The sequence below is a fragment of the Sturnus vulgaris genome, chromosome 1 (genome assembly GCF_052056855.1).
Source record: "Sturnus vulgaris isolate bStuVul1 chromosome 1, bStuVul1.hap1, whole genome shotgun sequence".
In the NCBI taxonomy this organism is placed as follows: Eukaryota; Metazoa; Chordata; class Aves; order Passeriformes; family Sturnidae; genus Sturnus; species Sturnus vulgaris.
In genome coordinates, this window is record NC_142243.1 from 110598060 (window position 1) to 110616278 (window position 18219).

At 42.1% G+C, this 18219-nt stretch overlaps 1 protein-coding gene across 2 annotated transcripts in view; it reads left to right on the plus strand.

Annotated features, from left to right (window-relative positions):
• LOC148225406 (uncharacterized) overlaps positions 1–12109 on the plus strand; it is a 67685-nt gene extending 55576 nt beyond the window's left edge. For both annotated transcript variants that reach the window (XR_015807117.1, XM_088174089.1), the window contains one exon: positions 11011–12109. Coding sequence is in view for 1 of the 2 variants with exons in the window: in XM_088174089.1 (XP_088030215.1) it covers positions 11011–11474 (464 nt within the window). In the remaining variant the exon portion in view is untranslated. The remainder of the gene's footprint in view (positions 1–11010) is intronic.
• The last annotated feature ends 6110 nt before the right edge of the window (positions 12110–18219 follow it).

The window sequence follows — 18219 nt, forward strand, 5'->3', positions numbered from 1 at the left end:
ATGAATGGCAGTGTTTGCTTGCCAAAGAGAGCCTTTCACGCTTCAGATTGTATCACACAAACAAAATTAAAATAATATTATAGAATACAAGATTAAAAAGAAGATGCATAAGCAAGCATGTATTAAGATCTCAAACCCAGAATTCAGACTGTCGTTGAATGAATGTCATGTTTGAATAAGATTCTTTGTTATCTGATCAAATTCCATTTCTTTCATTGGATCTTTGCAGGACTCAATGTCTGAAAGTGTGAACAACTAACCAGTGTTGTCCTTCAGCTGTCTTGTGTGTGGTCATGTGTTTTATGTATTTTACAACATTCAAATCCTGCTCAGAAGACAGAATTCCTCATCTCTTTGTAGACATGTTTATGGTACACCTCACTGTAGAACTGGATGGCCTCAAACAGTAAGCAAGAATAATTTCACAATGCTGATATAAAATAAAAAAAGACTCTTGTCTTTATGAATGGTGAACTAATGCCCACAGAAATAAAGATCCAAAGTATTCAAGAATTTCAAGTCCTGAATTTGAGGCACAAAGAATCTGAACTTTCAGAACAACCCATGTGCATCTGTGCATGTGAATACATATGACTCTCAGATAAGGTGTGTGCATACGAGAGTAAGTATTATGAATGTATCATACATAGCATGGCATTTATTTAAAGCACTGCCTTTATTAGGGTCCTCAACAGCTCAGAGGGTTCTGATATTTCCAATGAGACAGCAAAACAAAGGACCCATGAGAACCACTATCACTGAGCCAGGCTGCTGGTGCCTCGCTGGGAGTCCACTGTGATCATGCAAGAGCTCCGTGAGCTTGCATTGCATCTCCACCCAGCTCCAACCTATCCATGCCAGGAATTTGAAAACTTTGAGGAAATGCTGTTTGATTTTTGTCTGGACCATGCCTAATGGGAACCAGAGCTTGGGACATGAAGCACTTAAAATCCAACACTTCAGAATCTTGATGCTTCATGGTTTGAGGGGTTTGCATGGTAAGTCGCCTCCTTTTGGAAAGGTCACACTGTGCCAAATATCAGATCCCTGTTTTGAAGCATAAGGCCATTAAGACTACCAGAATTTTAAATTTGGGAAGAATAATACCCTTGCTTTTAAAGTAGATTGGAAAATAGCTGAAAAAAATTGGCAAAAAAGATTTTAAAAACCAGTCAGCTTGGGTAGACACCTGGTATCGAGAACTTCAGCAAAAATGTCTGAGTAGGGGAAGTTAATAAGCAGGCACTTATGTTTTAATAGAACTATATAACATGTGAGGCCACCAGCTTTGCTTATTATAAGGTCATTATGAAAAGTATATTTAGGGAGCTATATTAGCATTTGCTTTATTTTTCCATGTGGAAAGGTAAATTTTACTATAGAAATAAAATGATGAAAAAGCGTAAGCTAGTCTGTGTTGTTGCTTTTTTACCTTTATGTGTAAGCATGCTAGTACTTAATGCATTTTAAGTAATATTTGGAGCATTATGAAACAGATTTTTTTTCAGAAAGGAAAAGCAGAAATCTGCTTCAATTTACCTAGTAGGGATACACTTACTAGTGAATATTGATACTCAAACCTCTTCTTGAAGATTCTGAGACAATCATGCTGCATGATTTAAACACAAAAGCCCCTGCAAGGATTAGAAGAGACAGATTGTCCTCTTCACTCTCTCTGTGGTGTCAGCTTTATTTTTTCTTGTTTTAAAAAGAAATCTCTTATGTTATGATAGGAAAAAAAATCTGAAAAATATGACCCCCAAGTGTCAGTGGTATCCACCTGAACAAATAGCCATACACCCTGAACTTCCACACTCAGGCCGCTGAGTTCAAAGGCTGCTAAATCAGATGCCACTTGTGTGGTTTTTTAAAACGAAGTTTTTATTGCTCCTTAGAGCAAAGGTCTCCTCTTACAAAGATCTGTGCTATCTACTGTGATTGACTATTCTCGTGGATAAACTTTAATTGTAGCACAGAGGTGCTGAAGTGAGTAAAAAGAGTCAGATGTCCGTGCCTGATGACATGAGTCCAGAAGCAGGCACTCCAAGAAGTGCACACAAGTACACTTTGAGAAAATCAAATGTGTGGCTGATACTGAGGTGTCATTGTGAGGAAAACCAGACTTAGTTCTCCTCTAGCTATGGAGGTGTGGAGCTCTGTTTTGAAGGCATCAGCTTCTAATCTATTCTTTTTGGAAAGGCTGTGAGGAACTTTTCCAGTACAGAAGATTGTGTCTCCAGTTCTTCAGCAATTCTAGTGACACAAGATGTGGTAGATGGGAGAGGATTTTATCCTGTTTTGGTTGTTTTTTTTTTTTTTTTTTTTTTTTTTTTTGGCTTCAGGCAAAGATAATTTTCATCACAAAGCAGTGCTCAGTCTCTCGGGGCAAAGGCAATGCCAGTTTTCACGGTGCTGTGTATCCCTTGTAAGCAGAATCAGGCTTGGAGTGAAGGTGTAGTCCTCTGAACCATCAACTCTGAAAAAAACAGTTACCCTGGCTTCCCCACATAAGGTGAAATGGCTCCATTAAAATGAAAGCACACATAAAATAGAAGCTTTCACAATACCAAATGACTTAGAGGAAGATTTGCTACATTGTCTTACTATAAGAAGACAGAATATTAAAGACTTTTTTTAAAATAAACCTATGACTCCTCCCCCAAATAGTTGGATCTAAAGCCTGATAAATTAAATATTACTCACCAGACAACCAGAAAAGCTTTAGTCAAAGGAATTTAAAGATGTGTTAATTAGTCAAAAGAGAGAGCCCATACAGTCTTGTAAATATTACAGGAGAAATCTATTAACTCGAGTGAGCACATATTAATTGAAAACATTGTATAAGAGCTACAGAGTTCACAGAAAGTGCCTTTCACATGCTATTAAAGCCTGTGTATATGCAAATTCAGTAGCTAGCAGATTAGCTATGATGCCTGGCTGTGGATAACTGGAAAACATCCTCCCAAGTTGGCTGCATAGCTACAGCAAAGCTGTTACCTACTGCCTGGGTATGAAGTGTAAAATACCAGGTGAGGGGTGCTGGGCTTCAGTGGCAGCGTAGAGAGGCTCCACTAAGCACTGAGAGAAACTCTTCTGAGACAGATTTCCTTTCCTCTGTCTTCCTCAGGAAGGTTGTGTCAAGATGCTGGGGCCTTGTGCCAAAGCTTGGTTCCTTTCTAGAGTCTGCTTCACACACACACAGGTTTCTTTCCTGTAGGAGCTGGAGCAGGAGGGACCTCGTGGGCTCATCCAGAGCAAGCTCTGGCTATGGGAGCTCACAAGCCCTCCTGGGTGCTCATCAGATCAGACTTTGGTGGCTACCAAGGAGAGTGGCCTCTTAACCATGCTTGTTTTACCAATGGCATCTCGAGGGGGCTGAAGGTGTCCTTCAGGCATCTTCTTTTCCCCATTCATAAAGCCTTGCTTCTGTTCTGAATGACAGTCAGAACAGCCTTTGCCAGTTAATGGTGAAGAATAAACAAATAGTCAATCACAATCATTAATTCTAAACCTTCCTCTGGCCCACCCTGTGACCCTGTGCCACCCTTACCTCCCATTGCCTCTGCTTCCTTGCCCCTAAACAGCAGGCACTAGCCTTTGCTGTCCTGCAAGGGACTCCCAGGGGCTGGCAGACAACAGGCAGCTCCACGAGAGACAAGCCCTAGCAGTACACAGGGAGATGTCTGGATGCCTTTCTGCAGCAAAATTCACCGAGTTTATTTCCCACCAGTCCCCTGTAGCCCTGCAGTAACTTGTGAGGGTGTCTGAGCTTAAAGCATCCAAACTGCAATGACCGAGTCACCAGGGTGGTGCCTGTGAGGACTACATGAAGCCAGGGCAGGAAGGAAAGCCTTTCAGTGGACCTGAAATGGCTCCTGAAGGAGTCAGCCTCTGACTCTTATTTTTTGCCTGTACAGAGCCCAAGACACCTGCACTGCTAAATTCGTGGCCTCATGTTAACTAGGCTTAATAACAATTCCTCCTTCTCCCCATTCAGCTGAGCCCTCCAATGGCAACCATGAAGCTCAGGAGTGACCAAACAGTAGTTTCCCTATCTTTTTAATAAGAGCAATAGCAGTCCTAATTCATAGGGCTTTTTTAAACCTCCCACTCTTCCTGCAAAGGCAGAAGCTCCTGTCCTGCTCCCATTGTTCCCACCAGAATGTGCCTCTGCAGCACAGTTTGTTGGTGGCTGGAAACACACGGCTCTGGCTGCACCAATGGCCATGCTGTGATCATCACATCTGTGTGTGCACATGTGTTCCTGGAAGCACTTTGGATGCTCCTTGCTTATCAGACTAAAACAAGTGGGTGAAGAGGGAGAGCAATATCACAGCTTTTCCACTCCAGTGACTTCAGTATTAAATTGTGTTTCTTCTACTTTCCCCAGCACTGAGATACGCATACCAGGTCTCCAGACAAATCAAATGGCTGAACAGGCAGTTAAAATCCTGGCTTTACTGCTGGGGCAGCATCAAATTTCCCCATCTTTACTGGGCCAACCAGTGAGCACAAAGGCTGTGGCCCTCCCAGATCCTGGCCTGGATAGGAGCCAGCATCATCTGTGGTGTAAATTATAGCAATCCCAAACCAGACTGCAGCTGCTCGAATGCCACATTCATGTGAAGTTGTGACCAGCCAAAGACCAGGTCATACAGCCACGTGTGATCTTAACCCTGAAGCCTCAGAAGCCTAGTTTGTTGTACAGAACTTATTCCACCCATGGATATAGACAGTAAGGGGTGGTAGGAAGGTACCAGTTTTTGGTGATAACATATGGCAAGAAAGATCTTCCATAGCCCAAGAGGAAAGCCATAGTGTTTCTAATTCAGAACCAACATGAGATACACTCTTGAGCTTGAGGCACCTTTTGTGGTGTGCACAGCTTCCTCCTCCAAGGATTCTCTTTTGGGAGTCTGTACCCATCAGCCTACTTCAAACATCAGCCCTTAGCTCTCCATCAGACATGCTGCAGGTATGTGCATCTGTGTACTTGATGTATTTCTTTCAAATTTCCCAAATTTGGAACAGGGACTACTTGAGCAGTTGAATACAGGGAATGTTGAGAGCACATCTTAGTTATCCTGGAACTGAGTCAAACTTCTAACTACACTGGGTTACCTCAGATCCAGACCTGGTTTCACAATCACAAACTTTCTTACTATATTCATCCACCAGAAAATAGAAAGTGTTACAGTTTGGTACAGTCATAAACACATCATTGCCAATGGAAAATTGTGCTGGCAGTTTCTTTTATACCCAGCCAAATATACAGAAATGGAAAGGTCAGCTATGCAGGCACTGGTTTTACATATGTGCATTAATTACAACACAGTTGCCTTTTGTTATTCATTTCATCTGCTCAATAAGTATCAAATTGAATGAGAAGAAAGAGGAACCACAGAAAGACAGAAAAGGGAAGCCAGGACAATCTATGAATGGGACTGGTCCTCCCTTTCTGGATCACACGCTGGAAAAGATTCAAAACTAGCCAATTGCAGAGAATGGGAAAAGCAAAGAGAAATGTATCCCATGTCAGCTACAGCTTTTTCTATAAGGCTTTCCGAGGTCTGCTACAGAGGCACTAGAATAGTTCAGTGGGCTTGGCTTCTTGGTGAACCCCTTCCATGGGGATTTTCCCAAGCAAGATCTGCGTGTTCAGGCACTTTGGTATGTTAGCTTCTTCTTAAGTATACAGCCACGGTCCTGATTTTAATTAGTCAAAAAAACTTTTCACTGAACACCATGACACACATATGCATGTTTTGGGGATACCTGCCCTCAGGCAACACTAGAAACTGTGAGAAAGATAATACTGAACAATGTAATCAGAAAATTCAGAACATTGATTTGCATGCATGTGTGGACCACACAATTTTGGTTATGATTGTGTCTGAAAAACAGACAGCATAATGTAAAATGTGGTTAAGAGACTGAGTACAACTTTCATGATTCTAGCTTGCACTCTATTCCTCTCACATATATATTGTAACTGTATTTACCTGACAGTGCAGCGCCCAGATACCTTAGGTGAAAGGATTTCCACTGCAAAAGATACACCATAAAAGTCGTCAAATACTGGTTATTCTCTTCCCAGAACAAGAAAGATGAACGCTGTGAAAGAATCACAGAATAGGACACAGTTTCCCCAGGGAACACACGGTAATGAGCATGAGCACTGCAATTAGACTCGTTGAGACTGAGTTACCAAAGCCTCCCAGCTAGGCCAGCCTCCTTCTTCAGCTTCATGCAGTGTCTCACAGTGTTGAGTTGTGGGAGTTCCCACTGCATCTACCTAGTTAAACCCTTTCAGTCACAGGAGCTTTGTTCAAGTGAGGAGAGCTTGCTGCTGTGCTATGGCTCCCTAAAACCCCTGAGCCAGGGGCCACCAAGATTGTTCAAAAAAATCACAGTACTGCAAAAGAGAAAAAAGTTGCAATTAATAATTGTAACATAAAAGCTTACATCCTCAGGTGATGAATACAAAGTGATCTCCATGGTTTATAAAATATATTTCATTATATACATATGAAAAGTAAGTTACATGGAATAAGCTGTGTAGCCAGACCTGTACCAGAAGGACTTCCCCTTTCTGATCTTTAAGGATTACCCAACGAAATGGCTTTGTTGACTGCTCAGGTAGTCATTTCATAGGAAGGCTTAGTCATTTATCCAGTATATACTGGATACTGGTATTGACTTGAAGGAACATGAAAGAAAGTGGCAATGAGCTAGAAAACCTCTTTGGCAAGTATTTCAATAGGCCTTCTTCCTGAAACTGTTCTCGTCTCTTTCAAACCATCCTGCAAGAATCGGAGATAAAACATCAAGTCCAGAGCAAATACAAATTGGGCTGTGTATTTGTAGTGGTCTGATTGAGATCAAATTAGTATGGATTTTCTTTAATCCTTTGGTCTGTGTTGCCATGCGGGGGGGCAGGAATTTACCATAAGAAAGGTGGACTATCATATTAAAGTTTTGCTTTCCCCTTCATTGGTGTAGTAGTTTCAATTCATTGCAGAGCCCCGCAGTATAGCTGCACTGATATCAGCCTAACAGGAGGTGCTTAGTCAGTGGGCTACATTTTAGAGTTTTCCTGTGGTGGGATTCCTGCAGCCCCCAAAATAATATTAACTGTATGCACACAAGCAATAACATGATGCCTCTACCCTGCTCTCTGTAGGTTACAATTGTCTATATGCTCTACGCTTTGCTAGCCTTCCTTTAGTTGGCATACTTTGTATGCTTTTAAGGGATGGGCTGAATCCTGATTAGATACTTCCTTGTGTATTATCACAGGCAGGTGTGGGGTAGCTGAGTTTCTTGGAGTAACTGATTGCTAATTTGATGCAAAATTAAGTAACCATACAAGAAACTACTGTTTAGGTGCAAAAGCATGACTAAATAATAAGGAAGGACCTGTTACCTGCTGCTAACAAAGTGATGTGTCAGAAGCAGGTAGCAGCTCTGTGATGCCAGTACATCTTTATATGCTGTTCACATTCCATTGCAACATGTCACATTTGATATGGCATAATGCAATGTGACTAATTTAATCAGATGTGAAGTGCACTACAGAAACGCATCAAGTCTGAAAATTTGGAAAAAAAAAAAAGTTGGAGAAAAAAATAAAGCTTTCTGCAATCCATGGTTGGATTATTTTTCTCAGCTGGAGGGCTTCATTTTCTGAGCTTGGCCTTTTCTATTCTGACCTTCCAGCCAAGGGCATGTGTCAGGAGGCCTGTATTTCCCAAAGGCAGTGACACAGTCTATTAGGTCATATGAGCTGGATCATCGAGCCTTTGTCCACCTCAACTTCTGGGCCACCATTCCTTACCCACCCCCACATCCCCCAGCACTAACTCATGACACGATGCCCTTGCCTTTGACAGGTCAGGAGGGGGAAAAGCATTTTATTGCTGAACACGTACACAGCAGAGCCCAGAAATGAAGATAGCTTTCTGTGGTGTGGTGCTAGTCACTTAGTAAGGCTGCATTTAATTAGCTACTTCTGAAATATGACAAGGAGAAAACACAAGATTTACCAGTCCAGTTGCATTTCTGACCCAGGGCTCAGCATTGTTTTGTTTTGAGGTGATGATTATAAGCATAAATATCAAAACAGCCCATGTCCACAGGAAGCTCATCAAGCTTTCAGTACTTTTGGAAAGCATATCCACCCTCATCCATTGTGGACTATTTCCTAGCCTGGGGGTCTGTGGATGGACAGACTGCCATGCACAGACATTAGCAACTCTGCCTTTTCAAACACTGAGTGGCAAGTGATTCGGACATGACTCTTTGGTTTAGTCCTTTATTTTAGATCTGCTTCTTCTCTTTGTACATTACCAAAGATATGGAAGGCAGTGCAAATAGTAATTTGCTTATTCTTCACTACAGGCCTGAGGGTTTTTTTGGTGAAGAGTCGTGGTCCTCAAAGAGTTGTGAAAAGGTCTCAGAAGAATTCATAAAGTGCTAGAAGAAGCCTAAGAAACACTTAAGCTAGTGAAAATCTGTGAGCTAGTTGAACCTTAGGGAGTGCTGTACGAGGGTCAGGTAGTCCAGAAAGAAGACTGCATTTTCACAAGATCTTGGAAATAGTACCACCTGGAAGAGAGGAAGAAGTACCTACTCCAGTTACTGTGACAGACATTTCCACAGAGTAAAACTGAAAAAAAATCTTAGAAAACAGTATGGTAAAATATGCTTATATGTTACAAAGAAGTAAAAACTGTTTATTCTACCCTTGGCCCCATGTTGAGCATATGTCAGCCAAAGGAGAGGTTCATCCTTCCTTTCTGCCTCTTTGAGGATGAAGGAAACTTGGTTTGGCTCCTTTAAGACCCAAACATCATAGACAGGTTTGGTGGTCTCTCCTCTCATTCCCTTAGGCCTGGAAAGGCTTTGCTGATTACAAATGAGAAGATGCTGTGTTAGCTCCTCCTCCAGTGGTTTGTTTGCTTCTTATAGCCCCAGTCCTCTTCACCTCCTCTATCAGTGGAGATACCACTGTGTTCCTACCTAGGAATAAGGAAAGGAGGCACTTTCACAAAGAAGTAGGGCTAAATTGTGAGGTAAGGTCTGGTCATGCTAAAAAAGGTTTGTTGGTGTTGATTTAGCCCCAAGGCTTTCCTTTTGCTTTGTAATGTATGAGGTAAATGTGAGTTTTATAGCTCTTGAGCTCTGTTTCCCATTTTCTCGTGAAACCAGTAGCTTCATGATAGGTTCCCTGTTTGTTGACCTTCACTCTTAGCTTTAGGTGGACCCTATTAAAATGGCTCAACAGACCAGCCTAAGAGCCCTGGGTTCCCCTGGGGAAGAGGATGTTACAGCAGACAGCCAAGCCCAGCAGCCTGCCAGACCTCGGCCAGTTAGGTCCCGGAGAAGAAGGCGTAGACAGACAGCTCCTGCATCCCGAGGAGAAGATGAGCCTAGGACTTTTCAAGGTGATCTGTGAGGAAGGGGATGAGTGCTGCTTAATTTCAACTGCTATTCCTCATTTGTCTTGTCTGTATGCACATGAAACTCCTTTGAAATAAGGGTTCAAAAGTAAAAGAGCTGTAGGTGGCACCCTTGTGGCTGTCCTGTTAGCATTTTCAGAGCTGCTGTTTTCTGACCTGCTCAAAATGTTGTCTTGTGTCCTTGCTCTGGCTCTCTTCTCCAAGACCTAAAATCTCCTGTTTACTTATGAAGAAAACAGGGAAATATCATCTTGGTGTACTTACTCTAGAATTCCTTCTTTAATGTGCAGTATGTCTGGCTTTGAAACTTAACTCAAGGCATCTTTATATAGTGCTTGGAGTTCAGGCTGGTTCCCTATGGTTGGAGTGGTTGAGTTTGACTTGCCAGCCTCAGCAATTTTACCCTCCCACTGTGCAGATCAGCTCTGCAGCTCACCTAGAACAAATGTCATGTAGGATCTACTGAGTTTGTACCTACCCAGTGTGGCTTGGAGTTAGAGAAGGAGCAGCACAGTAATTTCCTACTGGCTCTTAGCCTGAGGAAGCCAAAGGCTTCTTTGCAGCAGAACTGTAAGACAAGGATGCTGCCAGGTGCCTTTGTTAGAACAGGTAGGCAGTTTTCAGACCTTACTGCCAACTTACATGTGCAGGAAGCCTTCCTCTAAATTGCAGAGATTTTTTTATACACATAGACCTCCTCTCATGAGGAGTCAATCTTCCTGGCCAGATCATGGAGAACTCCAAGCACCCTTCTGTGCTTGCTGTTTAGAGTGGTGGGAGTTCCTGTAGTCTGGGAGCAGGTTTGATTTTGCAACACAAAACCTTTTCAAAGGCCACAGCTGGGCCTTGATAAATATTGTCTGGGAAGATTGTCTAGCAATATTTCAAGGTCAAAACTCCCTTTCCTTAGTACTTCTGAGATGATAGAAAGACCACAAAGAAATAGAAATCAAGAACTGCTGTATTGGAGGGGTGGAGGTTGTGGGAGAGGCAGAGGTGATAAAAAGAGTTGGCAGTAAATTGAATGAGTTAAGCTCTTGAAATGAAAGGCAAAATAAAGTATTGAAGCTCAAGAAAGGTTTGTAGTTAGGTTTTTACCTTCCTTCAATTTTTTTTTTCTCTCTAGCCTTCTGTTAAAGTTAGCATGCTAGATGGATTGCACGACTGCTGCGATGGTTTGTATGGAGCTGGGAGAACACTGAAATCCAAGAGCATTTTGGTCATTGTCCCTGGCTTTGGTTTCAGTCTTAGTTAACCGGGGCATGAGGTTTCTCTCTCCTTATGAGGAGACAAGAAAGGCTGTTTTCACAACAGAGGCCAGCAAAATGGAGTGCAGTTAATCTTGAATTCTGACCTTGGAAAAATTAAGCTAAGTCTTGTGATAACTGATTTATTTTCTCAAAGGCTTATGGTGATGCTGGGGGGAAATGGGATGAGGCACTTAAAATAGTTAGTGGTTAGGTGATGTATGGACAATCGGACATGAGCTTTTTCTTGGTTTTGCATCTTTTTGTTCTGCTTGATCTAATCTTGTTGCTTTCCTCTGCAGTCTACAAATTCAGCAGTCGTGCCCCACCTATGAGCACACACTGCAATGGTGGAAGCTCTGAGATTCCCACACTGCCTGATGATGGAAGCGTTATGGGAATGATGGCAAGGTCTGCTGGATACTGGGTGAGGCGAGAAACTCCTCGATGCTGGGTCAGAGGCTGTACCTGTGCTTGCTCACAAGCTGCTAGAAGAACTGAACTAGAAGAAGGCCACCCTGCTAGGAGCCGTGCGCTGGCACGTGATCTAGGTGAAGAAAACGGCTCCATCTCCATGAGGGGGCAATTATTTTTGGATGAAGACAATAATGGCACTGGGACAGACAGCTCTTGGGCTGGTGATACAAGTGATGATGGCACCAGGAGTTTTGCAGAGGAGTATTCACTGGTTCCCTTAAGCAGACGTAAGCAATATTCTGCCCAGACTTTTCATGAGGCAGTAGAAAGATTTTTAAGAGGGTTCTGAGCTTTGGCACATCTGTTTTGAATTTGGGAGCCAAATCTGAGGAGATGCAAATGCCTATCATCATGTGCACAGTTTATCATAATACAGGCTGAAGCCTGCAGGAAAGCCATGAAGGTTCAAATAGAGTAAAGCTCAGTATATTGCTCTTAGATTGACAGACAGCTAGAAAGTTATTTGCATTCCAGTTTTGTCTCCTTGATATGTGTTGCTGCCTTCTTCAGGAGCTTAAAAACCTTTAGTAATCATAAGGCATTAAAAATGGAAAAATTACTTTGAGTCTAAGCTAATGTAATGACTATTTCTTCTGCAATTTTGATAGAGGCAAAATGCAGCCTTTTTTTTTATTTCTCAGCAGTAGAGTCTCTATTTAATAACTTCTTGAAGGATATTTGAAATTCAAAGCCTTTGTTTATGCCAGTATTTCCTTTCACTAAATGCTTTAATTTACCCTATAGAGGCCTAGAGGGTTTGGCATTTTTTTTATATGTGTTTTTTCTTTAACTTGATCTAAATCTAAAAATTGTATTCTACTGCATATATTTGATTATTCATATATTAGCAGTTATGTATGATAATGTGAGATGGCTAGAGCACAACCTCTGCTTAAAAAGTCTCACACCCTTCAGCTGTTAACTTGCCACATGAATTAAAAATTAAAAAAAAAATTAAAAATGTGTTCTGAAGACCTAGTCAATTTTTTTTTTTGGGGGGGGGATGGTGTGTAGCTGAAAATAATAATCTGGATTTCTCAGCTGAGAAATTTTGGCTTAGACATTTTTCCTTTATTTAGTTAAAGGCTAGATTTTAGAAGTATATACCATAGACTAACAGTAAAATGTTAGTGCATAGTTACTGGAAAATGGCTCTACTTCAGGAACCTGATCCATGAGGATCATTGAAGTGTAACTCCTGGCAGGGACAGGCCCCACAGATCATAGTAGGTGCTTGAGAATATTGTCCAAATGCTTCTTGAGGTCTGTCAGGCTGGTGCTGTGAGCATTTCCCTGGGGAGCCTGTTCCAGTGCTCAGGCACCCTCTGGGTGAAAAACCTTTTCCTATATCTAACCTAAATGTCCCCTGGCACAACTTCATGCTGTTCCCTCAGCTCCCTGGTGACCAGGGAGAAGAAGGGCTGTGGACTGCTTTGAGGTTGACCCTCAGTCAAAGGAAAAAAGACAGCCCACCTTATGGAGATTCTGCTGACATTTGTCAGTACATTGCATAGGAACACAAATGAAACACCGAGCCTCTAAAGGCTTCTTGACTTTACTTACTGTGACTGCAAACTTCAAATTAGGTATATGCCTACTCTTGAGTCCATCTCCTCCTTTCACACTGGGGGCTGTATATATAGGAGGTAAATATCACATGTGTGTAAAGTTACACTAAAGAGAATCAGGCAATTTCTGCTTTATGCAATTGTTCAAACTGAGAAAGGGTTGCTGCTTTAGTCAGAGCAATTTGCAGAGTCTGCAAATTAGAGGGGTGGGTTTATGTTTGGATTTTTTCCCCTTCTTTAGGCATCTGTTAAAATACTGAAAGATGAATGGTAATTCCATTTGTTTCTGGGAAAGGTGAGTGTGACTTGCTTTTCCTTCCCTCTTCATCTGAGCCACAAATTAAGTCTCATTCCTTTGAGTTACAACTGAGCAGCTTTCTAGAGCAAAGCACATAAAATTTTAAGTTTTGCGTTTTTTTTTCCTGCATGTATGGTTTGTTGGTTTGGGTTTTTGTTTGTTTTTAAGACTTTGCTGAACTACAGTAAAATTTTTTTTTTTTTCCTGTTAGTAAGTTGTTTTTTTCTACCTGTTAGTAAGGCATTTGGCCATCTTTGGGATCACCTGGTACAGCAGAAGTCAAGTATTTGGTAAAAAAACATTGGGACTATGCAGCACAGCAGTAGTTGCTTATTCCTTCTTGCTATGTGTTATTTTCTACATGGGTGTTTCCAGAAATACTTGAAGCTTTTGTACTCAGGTGCTTTAAGGACTTTAGACCAAAAAAATGAAAAATTTTCCCCAGCTGAAGCTAACAGTGTATTTTATTTGGTCTATATTACATCAAAATAGTATTGGAAGTATGTGTAGCTCAATTCACGTGACAAGCCTGCTCTGTGAAGGTACTAGAATTAAGACTATTATCTTGTTGTTATAGCTGAAATACTGTAAGGCATCTGCAGACACCTCTAAAATTATGCCCTTGATTATATAAATTTCAGAAAGTGATATGCTCATGAAAATCAGCCTGGCAATGTTTCATGTAGTCTTTCAAGAGCTTTAGTTTTCAGGCTCATGAAACATTTTATTTTTTTTTTAATAAAACAAAACCCCTCATAAATGTCACCAGTAGGTAGTAAGATACCAAGCATTGTAGAGGTGTCAGCTTTTTGACAGCATGATTCAGTATTGTGCATTTTCAATTTGACAACTATTTAGTTTTTCCTTGTGAATCTGGGATCCTGTAAGCATTTTTGTGCATACTTGTCTGTTTTCCACAAATGATTCTACAACTGGGATTTTTATCACATGTCGAGTTAAACACAGGTAGTAAGGTCTGAAAGATCAAGACCTCTGAGGAAAAATCCTCTCAGAGTAATTTCTGAGGAAAGAAAAGCCTATGAGGCAATAACTTGAGATAACTTCTAAGAAAAATAGATCAAGCAAAGCTGAGGAACAGCTTGGGGAAAAAAAAATTAGCTGTCTCTTGAAAAAAATGGATTGGTAGAGATATGTTTTTTCTTTGAGAATTTGAATTCCTGTGCTCATTTTGCATTTGACTCACATTTATGTGCCTGTTTGTATATATGGGTGAAGTCAAGGACTTCAGGACGGAAGTCCAGTGCTGAATAGCAGCTCCTGTGAGTCCAGAGTTTCTCATGTTGCTGAGCTTTAAATCATCATTTCCTTCCAGCATGGTGGTCATAATGGCTCATCAGCTCCTTACATAAGCACAGTAATCAAATGGCAAGATTTACTTTTCTAATTATTCATCCTGGAGTCATAGATAAAGCAAAGTAGCACAAAGCTGGCTAGTCCTTAGAATATGAATGCATCTATGTGTATGCTTTGTTTAGAGGTACATTTTAATTATTACATCATTGCAGGGTCACTACAGCTGGCACCCTTCCTTGATCCAGCCAAGAAAACTTGAGTATCTGGATGCCAGAGGACTGCTTGCTCTCTCCAAATATTTTCTTTTCTTTTCTCTATTTGGCTTCTTTTTCTTGGTCTGATCAAGGATCTGTGAGAACAGGTGTCCCCATGGTGCTCTTTTATACCTTGCCTACATCTGTAAAGGTATCTGTATTTTCTTCAACTAAGAGCTGGCAGGAATTGGAAGGTTTGAGAGAGGGGAACAATCTCGGTGAACCTGGAGATCAGACTAAAATCTCTTGAGCACAGAGGCTGTCTTTTTTCTGCCTTTCCATCATAATTAATTCAGTGGGGCCCTGATCCATGACTGGGGCTCTAAAATAATATAAATTATTGTGACCTGTTAGAGTGAGTTCAGAGGAGACCACGAAGATGATCAGAGGGCTGAAGAACCTCTCCTATGGAGACAAGCTGAGAATTGGAGTTGTTCAGCCAGTAAAAGAGAAGGTTCTTAAAGCAGGCCTGCAAGAGAGCTGGAGAGGGATTTTTTCAAGAGAAATTAGTAGGATGGAGAAATGGTTTTAAACTGAAAGAAGGCAGGTTTAGATTAGATATTAGAAACAAATTCAGTGAGGGTGCAGAGGCACTGGACATGCTGTCCAGAGAAGTTGTAGGTGCCCCACAGCTGAAGTGTTCGAGGTCAGGTTGGATGGGGCTTTGAGGAACTTGGTCCAGTAGGAAGAGTTCCTGCTCATTGCCATGGGAGCTGGAACTGAATAATCTCTAAAGTTGTTTCCAACCCAAGCCATTTTATGATTAATTATTTCATTACAGTAGTGTCCTTTCCCTTCCCCACATTTAGTTGACATGTAGAAAGAGACGGTTCACGATATTCAAAACTACTAATGTTTTTCTCCATCTTTCTCTATAGTCACTAGACTTTTTTCATTGTTCTGAGCAAAAAATAAAGACAATCTTCAGTAAAGGATCAGGAATTGTGGTGTTTCAAGGTTTTTGTCTATTTAAACCAGTCTGCCCATGCCTACTTAGAAAGATCCAAAGAACCTGTGTCAAAGTGTTAGCTGAAGAGCTACAAATAGCATTTTATTCCTTTCTCCCCACCTCCTCCCCCCAATAACTCTATTGTTCTTATAAATCCACAGCATTCCAGCTGTGACTTGACAAGAGCCCTGACAGTCGCAAAAGCCAAATCACAGGAGCAGCGTTCTTGTTCCCTGAATTATTTTGCACAGCTAAATTTAATACTTCCCCCCCACTCCTCCACCTTTCACTCTGGCAGATACTTAAGCTGCAAATTAGAGACGTACCGAATTAGCCTTCAAACCTGGCAAATGCTGTCAGAAGGCTGCCTCTGTGATGATGTGGCTTTGATATCAAGCAGGTTATTGCTTGTGTACAGCGGCACTCGCAAGCATGTGTGCTGTTGGTTGTAACTCGTGGCCCCGGTGCCGGCAGGTCGTTAATGCACGGCGAGCGCAGGACGGAGCCCCGCGGCCGGCACGCCGGAGAGGAAGAGTCAGACTTTCCAACAACCACTTTCAGTTGGCAGAGCCGTGATTGGAACCATGTGACAGTTTGAGGCAATGTACCACAGGCAGCCAATTTATTACATATGGCAATATGATTAATGGTATCAAGTGTTTTTATAAAAAAAAAATTTTTTTAAAGTCCAAGAATATTGCAACGGCCAATTGCACGGAGTCCAAGGCAGTACAAATCTGTTCCATGAATTTAAAGGCAGGCAGATGAGGTTAAATGAGAGGGAGAGAGCCAAGATAACGATTACAAAGTAAGTTTCAAAAAGAAAAGTGTGTAGAACGTGCTCATGAGCAACAACCCCTTTTCTCTCCTGTCTTATGTCCTTAATGGATAGAGGCTGGAATAGGTCTCTGAAACTAAACTGCCTCCTGCTCTTAACCTCTCTTCCTAGAATCCAAAGACTCATTTATGGTATCCAACAACACTTACGGTGCAAACAACAGCAGATTAAGAGGCAAAAAGGACTGTCATTTTGGTGAAGACTGCTTTGATAATGATTTTGTTTTATTTTTAATCAAATGTTCTGGCTTAACACACAGATAGTTTGTTTCTGTCAAAGCAAACAAAAGTGTTAAAGGTACTATTATTGAGGGGAAAAAGCCTCAGGAAATGCAAGTATGGAGGTGATGTCTGCAGAGTGCAGTGTCTTTCTCTTGCTGTCCATCCTGCTGAGTCTAGAAATTGTGGCACAGTTTTGATCTATGTCAGGTGCCCAGACAGGAGCTGGACACAGTTTGGAAGTCTGCACAGCATAGAGGCAGTTCCTCAGAGCTGGTTTGCAGAAGGCTGTATTGCTCCAGAGGGTGGGAATGGATGCAGGTTGGCTTATGCTGGTGTGCCTCCATGCCACAGAGTAGTCCTAAGCACCTCTCAGTTGCTAGTGGTGGCACAGCTGAAGTTATGAATTATGCCCATCTAAAAGGTTTCACACGTGCCACCTTTCATGTGCTTCTCTGGCTAGCTCCTAGGGCTTCATGTTTGTAGGTAGGGACTGTGTCCCCTCCCAGTCTCCTTGAGTGCAGCTTGGGCATCCTGTATGTGATAAGTACTTTCCCTGGGCTGTAGAGCAAGTGGGGAACAGAGGACCTCACCTGGATGTGGAGGTATAAGGTGGGAGCTGCTGTCCCTCAGCTGCATCTCCTATACACCAGAGCAGCGCTGGAAGAGACCTACAGGGAGATGATCTTGTGTTCTCACCCAACCAGGGCTGTGCTGGCCCCATTTTAATTTGATCTGTATAAAGACTGCCTGACCATTCCTGGCAGTGCTTAGACAGTGCCCCCTTCACTTCCACACAACTGCATGCTGACAATATGTGTTAGACTTGTGTGTTGGGATACTGGGTGGCTGATGGGATTGCTGCTAAAAACTGCACATGCATTAGCCTTAAATCTCAGTGTGCCGTGGAAGAGAAACCCAATGCCTTTTGCCTAATAACTACAGCAGTTGCAAACTGCTGCCTTCCCCAGGGTAGCTTTGAAGGTACAGAGCTGCTAGTCCTGAGTGGGCACAGCTACAAATATTTGGCATGGAAGCACGATTTCTTTTGTCTACTCCTTTTCCTCTTTTCTCACTCTGCTGCTATTATCGATGGTAGCACAGCCCTTTTGTTAATACCCAAGACTCCTTTGCCAGAGTGCTGTAATACACTGCATGAAGAGCAAGGTATTTATACCTCTCCTGCCTCAGCACAGAGCATACAGCAGGAGGTCCGGTATGACCTGCTGCTGCATTCCGTATGGCTTGTGGCCACATGGTTCTTCTTCTCTGTGTGTGTGTTTATTATTGTTGGATAATGCTAAGGCTTGTAGCCATGCGGCCTGCCAAGGGGATTTTGAAAGGCTTATTTGGTCTTCAGTCAAGGAAAAGATTTCCTTTACTTTGTGCTAAAGGAATAGTGTTTGATGTAGATGCTGAGACTTGCCCTTCAGAGGTGCCCAACTCTCTCTGCTCACCACGGAGGGAGCCGACTGCCCCGACCACAAGAACTGCACCCACCCTAAATTCCAAAAGCAGGTGATGCGAATTCCCCCTTCCCAAGGTGCCCCAGTGTGCACCTCATAGCCCTCCAAAAAACAGGCTGGCTGTACGTG